At 34.1% G+C, this 9,627-nt stretch overlaps 1 protein-coding gene across 4 annotated transcripts in view; it reads right to left on the bottom strand.

The window, feature by feature from the left end:
- Nucleotides 1-1,379: 1,379 nt before the first annotated feature.
- The window catches only part of LOC111045182 (exportin-7), a 75,217-nt gene continuing 66,969 nt past the window's right edge, over nt 1,380-9,627 (bottom strand). For 3 of the 4 annotated variants that reach the window (XM_039426140.1, XM_039426141.1, XM_039426139.1), the window contains exons 19-21: nt 9,230-9,411; nt 6,099-6,226; nt 1,386-3,390 (exon numbers count right to left, since the gene is read on the bottom strand). In XM_039426140.1, the coding sequence (XP_039282074.1) occupies nt 3,291-3,390; nt 6,099-6,226; nt 9,230-9,411 (410 nt within the window). In that variant the 3' untranslated portion in view covers nt 1,386-3,290. Of the gene's footprint in view, nt 3,391-6,098; nt 6,227-9,229; nt 9,412-9,627 lie in introns of all 4 variants that reach the window. The other variant, XM_039426138.1, reaches the window with a different exon arrangement.

The following is a 9,627-nucleotide window of genomic DNA, read 5'->3' as shown; positions in this document are numbered from 1 at the left end:
TGAAAGAAATCATAATGATAATGGTCTCCTATACCGTACTTATGCAATAGACCTACCCTGTTTTAAAAAATAAACGTTAGAAAATTAATATAGCCTACATCCACAACGGCTCTCAAAAAGTATCTGACTGAGAACCCTCTGTATTCAGTACAAGAATTCATGGAGCTAAGCAATCAACGGATCTTCCGCTGATACCCTGACCTCACCCTCCTACCTTACCTGACGTGCCCCTGACCTCACCCTCCTACCTTACCTGACGTGCCCCTGATCTCAAAATGATATAGGTGGTAAGAAGAAAAGTAAAGTAAAGGTGTTTCTGTGTGAATGGAAATAAATTGAAAGGAAAAATCTCATTTGAACCTCAGATATTCTCCCCAAATTATCTGAAAACACTATTTTTCAAGTCAGTATCAGTTTATTTCCCTATATAATGATAGAATAGTATTATTGTTGTTGTTGTTTCTTAGCACTACAGCCCTGGGTGAACCTTGGCTTCCTCCGTCACTTGCCTCCACTCGTCACTATTATTAATAATATTAGATAATATAGAATATTATTATATATAATATTTGAATCATTTTATTCAATGCAATTCTTATACTGTAGCATTTGTACTTCATTGAAGTAATGAGCAGGATTCATTGATGAATTCTGAAGAAACAATTTTTTGATATACCTAGTCGAAAAATGATGCATTTTGTTAGAAATCTGAAATAATTTTCTATATCCAAAATATTGACGAATTTATCATAAACATAAAATAAGGGCGAGATCACGTTAAGCGTTTTTCAGGGTCGGCAAGGCAGGAAGCTCTCCGCGGTTGTCGCCTAAAAAAAACTTGAAAAGGTTTTTCTCTTATTAATGGAAAGTGCCAACATTCTTTCATTTTAAATAATAAAACATGATAAATAATACAATTTAAGTTTTTGTGTAGTTGAGAAGTTGATATTGTGGTAATTATTCATATTAAATTAAAAAGACTGAGAAATTGTCAAAAAACCACAGATTTATTGATACTTAGAAAGACCGGTTTCGGTTATTACACCATAGTCAATCTCTGATAAGTGCTCTCTGATAAGATTGACAATGGTGTAATAACCGAAACCGGTCTTCCTAAGTATCAATAAATCTGTGGTTTTTTGACAATTTCTTAGTGTTTTTCATTCAATACAATTTAAATTAATACACTACACAACTCACATAAATCACTTATTAAAACTTCTTTCTGGACCAGTATATGAATCAAAATTCAGGGGAGACAGTGCCTGTCGTCCTTTCCCCAATTATTTCAATGAATAATAATTGTGTATCTTGAATCAATAAATTTTAATAAATTATGTGTTGTATATCATTAAATGAAAAGGTGATAATGAAATTCGTTTTTATTGCTCTTGTTGCATGAAGCTTTTATTTAAAAATTCATTTTACAGACTGACATAATCTCTTTGTCAAAATTAAATCAAATGGCTGAAACCAAAACATAAATTTTGGTTGAATGCAATAATTTAAATTGCTATTACACTTCTACAACATATAATCTGCATTAGATTGATAGATGTACGTTTCAAAACATGGTACTGCAAATATCGTACAAAACTTCATTAATGAACCAGTTTCATTCTGGTTAACCTGCAGTACAAGACACATGTTTGCAGTCTGTGAAATATTCAAATTAATTAAATTGGAAAACAAAACCTCACAACAGTTCTTTGGATTACAAGCACAATGCGTGGTCTCTTATTTCATTCAGTCTTTCATTTTAAATAATAAGACATGATAATACATTCAATTTAAATTAATATACTACACAACTGAAAGTCCTAATAAATAATGAAATATAGACCATCACAAAAAAATAGAAAAATCAATGAAACATATCAATTTCAATTCATAACATTCATCAAATTCTTAATGAAACCAGGACCTCCTATATACAGAATATATGGGATCCTGATATTTTATCAACCTCTTAAACTTTTGCATTGAGGTTTTCTAGATAGAATTGATCGTAGGTTTTTGTAAGTAAAGAACTGAATGTGCTTGATAAAAGATTCATTAATTATAGATATTTTCCAATACAAATAAAAATATTTCTACACAAAAACATGACTACTGTGAGTATAATGATACAAATAAAAATACTCTTCAACAAGCATAACAAAACATATTTGAACCACTAAATTGGTTGACAATTGAAATTCCAAACTGGTTTTATATCATAACAGGAATGTGTTCATCTTATTTTTCAATTATCAGATGTGTATGCCTCCACAAAACGACATGAAATTCTAAAACTGAATAAAATTATCAACATTCACTTAAGAATGATCGTTTTATAACAGTGATTTTGAAATACAGTAGGCGGGAGTTTTCTTTTTCTTTATAAATAAAATTTCAATTTTATTCATCATTGGCAAGGAAACTTACATTGTTTGGGAATATATTTATTGACTGATTTTTATAATTAAAAAAATAATCATAAATAATAATTGACAAGGAATCTTACATTGTTTTGACTGAATTTTCATAATTAAAAAAAATACTCATCAAATAATATTTGATTAGGAATAATCTTAAATTGTCTGGGAATATCTTTATTGACTGATTTTTAATAATTGAAAAAAAACTCATAAATAACATTTGATTAGGAATATTACATTGTTTGGGAATATCATTATTGACTGATTTTTAATAAATAAAAAACTCATAAATTATAATAATTGATTTGGAATCTTTTTCATTGTTTGAATCTTTATTGACTGATTTTCAATAAATAAAAAAAAACTCATAAATTATAATAATTGATTAGGAATCTTTCATTGAATCTTTATTGACTGATTTTCAATAAATAAAAAACTCATAAATTATAATAATTGATTAGGAATCTTTCATTGTTTGAATCTTTATTAGATGATTTTTAAATAATTTAAAAAATACTCATAAATAACAGTTTAAAAAAGCGCCTCCTCTTCCTACCTTTTCGATGATATCAAAATGATAATAACCGAGTAATTTTCATTTGAAAAATACTTACAACAAATTAAAAATAAATAAATTCCACGCGAAACAAGTACGGTAGATAATAATAATCAATAATAATAATAACGCGCCATATACTAATATAATACATCTTAGTTTTCCTCTTCAATATGCAGTTCTTTTATATTATTTTCAAATCGGAGCAGAGAGTCGCCGATAACCAACAATCGTATCTACTGTACAATATTTATCAATAAACATTTGCCCATGGACGTGACTTGGGGTGAGTATGGGTGGGGGAGGGGCAGTCACTATGACGTCATCATGTCCGAGCTCCAATTGCTAATGACGTTGGGTCCCTTCAACGAGTCGTTTATGTCTCGCCTGAACATAGCCAGGTTTTGAGTAAATCTGAAAACAAAGAAGAAAAAAATTAAATCAAATTTATCAATGATATTCTAGCCAGCACCACAACAGCGTCTCAATTTACCAAGGATGGGTTATAAGCCTATTTCAAATTATCAAGATTTCAGTAGGTCAAGGGCCGGTTTCCGAGCTCCGGATTCACCTAAGTCAATGGTCGCCAAACTGATGAGCCTGTCAGCTAGAATAGCATTTATAAAACTTGTGAGCTACCAAGCAATATTCGACTGAAGAAAGTATCTTTTATTGCCTATAAAGATACATTTCCAGTGTTGAAATCTACTTATAGCAAAAAGTATAACAAAAGTTGAAATGTACATTTCAATGAGAAAAGTGGAACGTACTCTTTTTGGTCATCGAGTATTCTCTTGATGTTTGGAGTGTACGTTGTAGCCGCCATTCTGATGCAGTTGTCCAAATGTTCATCAGTCAGTCTGTTCCAATATCGATTTTTCATGGATTTCTTACTTGAAAGAGATGCTTCACACAAGTAAATAGAGCTGAACATAGCTTTCAACCTCAATGCAACTTAAAAAGTATTTGGATATTTTTCTTTGGGGACTTGAGGCCAAATATTTCCAGTTTTAGGAAGTGATCTGAGAGACAGATCATTTTGAAAATCCACAAATTTCATTTCAACTGAGACCTGATCTCCACCAAAATGTTGTACAACACAAGCTTCAAAATCTTCTGCATAGATCTCTACATAAGAGAGTTGATGAATTGTACCATAATTTGATATGCTTTTTAAATCTTGAAATCGTTGATCAAACTGTTGTCTCAAGTCTGAAAGAATTGTAACGTATTCTTGGTTATTGCTGCGGTGCTGTGGAGGATTTTTCTCGTCATTGATTTTCTTCAGACTGGGAAAGTGTTTATATTCAAACTGGACGACATTCTTTTGCACGAGCATTCCTGTGAGCTACCAAAAACTACCCCACGAGCTACCGGTAGCTCGCGATCGACTGTTTGGCGTCCACTGACCCAAGTTCTAGACTTCAAACAGCTGGAGTCAGAAAATTGGCTTTCGGAAACGGGGCGTGGTCGCAGTCCACGTTTAAATTAAATTCCGAAAAACTAGAAAATTGAACACAAAATAAAATAAAGAGAAAATAGTGTAAAGTTCCAGCTATTTTGAATTAGGAATTCAACATTCCAGCTAATTAGGAATGTTTCATTTCGTCAAGGATAAACGTTTACAATTAGAGAAATGAGAAAATAAAGATTATCATAAACTGCGACTACACCCAGTTTCGAAAAGCCAATTTTCTGACTCCAGCTGTTTAGGCCCGCCGCAAAGTAGACCCACGCTAATCCACGAAAAGCAACCCACGCCGTGGGATGTTTTGTGAACCATTGCTTGGTTTCTCCAGACATCTGTGTAATACATGCAGTGAATAATCCACTTGTCAGCTGATTGATTATGAATAATTCTATAGCAATGGTTTACATAACATCCCACGGCGTGGGTTGCTTTTCGTGGATTAGCGTGGGTCTACTTTGCGGCGGGCCTTAAAGTTTAGAACTTAGCTAAATCCCGAGCTCGGAAACCGGCGCTTAGTTTTCAGTTTGTCAATTTGTTATTAGACCCTTGCGAAGCACGGGTTACCTGCTAGTAAAAAAAAATACAATAGAAAATAATGTGAGTGATCTACCTGTGAGGTATCTATTGTCAGTTTCACATTATAGTCAGCACCTGATTAACCTTGATTTGCTATCCTTGTTTATCATTAGACAAAGCAGATTTAGTGAGGTCCACGTTATATTGGCAGTAGTTGATTAACATTGGTGTTGCTGTCCTTGTCTATGATTCGACAAAGCTGATAGCGCTATCATTTTCTAGCTCAGCAATCTTGCCATAACAATGTAGAAACATAATCAACAAAATATTTAATCTCAATTTATTATGAAAATGTATTACTTAGTAATTAAAACGATATGTTATTTTCTTGGGGAATAAAATATAATTGATTATTTTTAACAAGAATGAACAGTTGATATTAGATTATATTAGATATACCGGTATCTGATATCTGTGGTATACCGGTAGCCATTATAACGGGGACCTCATTATAGGGTTGATTTATTAGAAAGAGAGTCTTCAATAAATATGCCCGGTTGCCCAAAAACCGCTTGTATTTTAATCGTAATTAATATTTCACGAGATGCAATCAGAGAAGGCTTTATTGAAAAAAATAATAGAACTCTATAGAAAAGAAGGCTTCTCTGATTGGTTCTCATGATATTAATCACGATTAACATGTAATCGGGTTTTGTGCAACTGGCACATAAAGTTTGAGATTTTGTAGGAACAAAACAATCAGTTCTATACAGATTGAAAAAATTGAAAGCAAGCAATTAAATCAATTCATATTTCTCTTTAAGCAGAGCAGCGATTGAGTGAAACAATAAAATCATGCTTTATAGTACAGTTATTTAATTCAAGTACATAATATTATCATTAGCAGTAAGAGATTCTAGTGAAAGTTTCACTGTATTTTATTTTTATTTAGTGGGGTTCGATAAAATTTGCTCATTAGTCTCATGACTAGATAGCAATAGTAAATAAAAAATATTTCTCTAAAAATCTGTTGAATTCCATTGTTTTTTCCATTGTAGAATTTAGTGTTTCAAAACACTTATGGCCACTTATGGGCCAATAAATAATAAGTAGTAAGTTTTGTCAGGACACTTACTTGTCTCTATTTTTTGTGAGTAGATTTCTTTCAATGCTGTCCATGAGGTTCTCGAATAGCTGCACCATGGGCGCCTGTTTGTCCGGCGGCTGACTCCTGATTATGTTTTCTCTCAACTGGTTAAAGTACTGCAACAGAATTCAAACGACATTAAACTGAGAATTAGACTTTGAAGATTATCTATACAATAATGAAGGAAAGAAGGCTTGTCTCTTTTCTGTTTAGGACTATTTGTAATATAAATAAAAATACAAATCTTAGTAGTTGTTTAAAATACTAGTTGTTTTCATTAGTTGTTCTCAGTAGTTGTTTTCATTCAAAATCTCAGTAGATTTTAAATCACTTGAAAATGGCATAAATGTCCGAAACATGTTGTGATAAAATATTTCAAAAAGGGATCTGAGATTTGTATTTCTATTTATAAGAACTGGCTTATACATGTACGGGATGGGAAATTCACGAATGACGCATCATCACGTCTGAACTTCTGAACAGACTAAATCGAAATTCAGCATATAGATTCTTAATAAACCGAGGATGTTTATATGCCTATTTTAAATCCTTCAAGATTTCAGTAGGTCAAGTTTTCAATTACACCCTTGCAGAGCACGGGTTACCTGCTGGTTATTGAATAGATACAAAAGCCTAACCTCAAAAAATTAGGGTTTCTAAAAATTAAGGTACCCTAATTTCAAGTTTTCTATATGTTTCAAGGTCCCCTGAGTCCAAAAACATGATTTTTAGGTGTTGGTCTGTGTGTGTGTGTGTGTGTGTGTGTGTTGTGTGTGTGTGTGTGTGTGTGTGTGTGTGTGGTGTGTGTGTTGTGTGTGTGTTGTGTGTGTGTGTGGTGGTGTGTGTGTGTGTTGTGTGTGTGTGTGTGTGTGTGTGTGTGTGTGTGTGGTGGTGTGTGTGTGTGTGTGTGTGTGTGTGTGTGTGTGTGTGTGTGTGTGTGTGTTGGTGTGTGTGTGTGTGGTGTGGTGTGTGTGTGTGTGTGTGTGTGTGTGTGTGTGTGTTGTGTGTGTGTGGTGTGTGTGTGTGTGTGTGTGTGTGTGTGTGTGTGTGTGTGGTGTGTGTGTGTGTGTGTGTGTGTGTGTGTGTGTGTGTATGTCTGTGAACATGAGAACTCAATTCCTAATTAACCATGAAATTGAAATTTCAAACTCAAGGTCCTTATACCATGAGGATCCGACAATAAGGAATTCAATAAAATTCAATTCAAAATGGCGGAAAAATGGCGGATAATGACTAAAAAACCATGTTTTTCACGGTTTTCTCGAAAACGGCTCTAACGATTTTCTTCAAATTTATACCCTGGATAGCTATTTATAAGCCCTATCAACTGACATGAGTCTAATTTCTGGGAAAATTGCAGGAGCTCCGTAATATACTTCAGAAAAATGGAGTTTGTTAAATTTCTATCAAGATTTTTCAAAAATGACTTGATCTATTTTTCTCAAATTCATATCCTGTATAGTTATTTATCAGCTCTATCAACTGGCATGAGACTCCTTCCAGGGAAACTAACAGGGGGTCCACCCCATCCTTGAGAAATGGACTTTGTAACCTCCTTCTCATGCATGAGGTAGGTGGGTGAGCAGTTCATTCATAGAACACTCTTTTGTCGAAATATTTCATCTGTAAACAGCTGTTTTGACGACTTTTAAAAATAATAAAATTTGACAATTTACACAAAGGAAAATGTACTCCGAAAAATAATAGTACTAGTAGTTCTGTGAACAGTAGACCTCACGCAGTTTTCTCATCCACAAGTATCTGGTGTCACCAGTTTACCGGCTTCTCCAGACATCTGTGTTATGCAGTCAATGAATAATCAACTTGTCAGCTGATTGATTATGAATAATTCTATAGTCTGATTAATCCTATCTTCAGAGTAGATTATATATATAGTGATATTGGAGTATGGAGGAATTCATTTTCTTTTCATATTATCCTTAAAATGCAAAATTTCAAAAAACCTTGTGTATACATCGACGCGCAGTTGAAAAGGGAATATTCCTGCCAAATCTCATAGAATTCTATCAACGCGTTTGGCCGTGAATGAGTTACATGCATAGATATAGACAAAAGAAAATCAGAGTTAAAACATAGACCTCACTACGTTCGGTCAATAACTAGTAGTTCTGTGAACAGTAGACCTCGCGCAGTTATAAACCACAGTCTCCTCTAATACTGCCCATCAGAGTAAATTCTGTCCTGTCCTGTCGTGTCGGCGAGATATCGATGTATAAACGACTAATGGCTGTTTGGGTTATTGTATCGACAATGCTAATGATTTGATGCGAACAGCTATGCTACTATCATCAAAAGCTTACCGAGTTGAAAGCAGAGAAAAGTCGGGAGAAAATACTATGCTATTTCAAGTTATCAATTGCATGCCTCACTGCATGCAGTTAATAGTCCACACAACAGCTGTTTCTTCACCAAGTTACATTGAGATATTGAATTGCATGCAATTTATAATCCACTCGACAGCTGATTTATGATGAATAATTCTATAGTATGATTTTTACTGTAATATTGGCGTATGAAGGAAGCTCCTTTTTCTTTTATATTATCCTTGAAATGCAAAATTTCCAAAAACCTTGTATATACGTCGACGCGCAATTTGAAAAGGAACATACCTGTCAAATTTCATGAAAATCTATTACCGCGTTTCGCCGTAAATGCGGAACATATAAAACATAAAAGAGAAATGCAAAACCGACGACTTGAATCTAAATGTGCGTACAGATATACGCGCCGCGAACATGAGCAATTCACTTTTAATCAGCTGATGCCAAGCTTTTTATATCTGTATCTTACCGTTTCTGTAAAAATACAGATATAATCAGCTGTTTAAAAGTGAATTGCTCATGTTCGCGGCGCATATATCTGTACGCACCTTTAGACCTCACTTCACTCGATCAATCAATATGATCCTATAATCAATAAAATCCTCACTATTTTTGGGCGTGCTAGCCTCCGTCAATGATAATAGAGCTCAGCCTTCATTGGTCAACCGCTAATCACCAATCGTAGGGCGGGCTTCACCCATACTCTATATTCTACGTTCGGTCAACCATGAGCACTTATTGTAATAGTTTTTGAAGAGGGATTTAGTGGTTGGTTACCTCTTCATTGAGCAGTATGAGCCCTAACAGCGGGCGAGACATGGACCACTGGTTGCGACAGTCTTCAAACATAATCACATTCAGCACAGTGCTCAGCATCTGCTGGAGGATTTCTGGGTGCAGTTCCAACACCTGCAGGAACATGTCATTTCCGGGCGGCGCCGAACCCTGTCTCTTCTTGCCTGCAAACATCACACACATAAATATTATTCCAACAAAACAATGACATTCCAACAGTAGTTACAACTTAGTAGCAGAGAAAACTTATAAGATTGTTTTATTCTAAGATAGTAGTATCACAGCCGTTTCTACAGAGATAGATACATAAATAGAATAGATTAATATGATATATTTTCATTAAAATACAATAGTTTTTGGCGTGACTGGAAAAAGAAGCC

Source organism: Nilaparvata lugens, chromosome 4 (genome assembly GCF_014356525.2).
Source record: "Nilaparvata lugens isolate BPH chromosome 4, ASM1435652v1, whole genome shotgun sequence".
NCBI classification, from domain to species: domain Eukaryota; kingdom Metazoa; phylum Arthropoda; class Insecta; order Hemiptera; family Delphacidae; genus Nilaparvata; species Nilaparvata lugens.
This window is presented reverse-complemented; position numbering and strand designations above follow the sequence as displayed.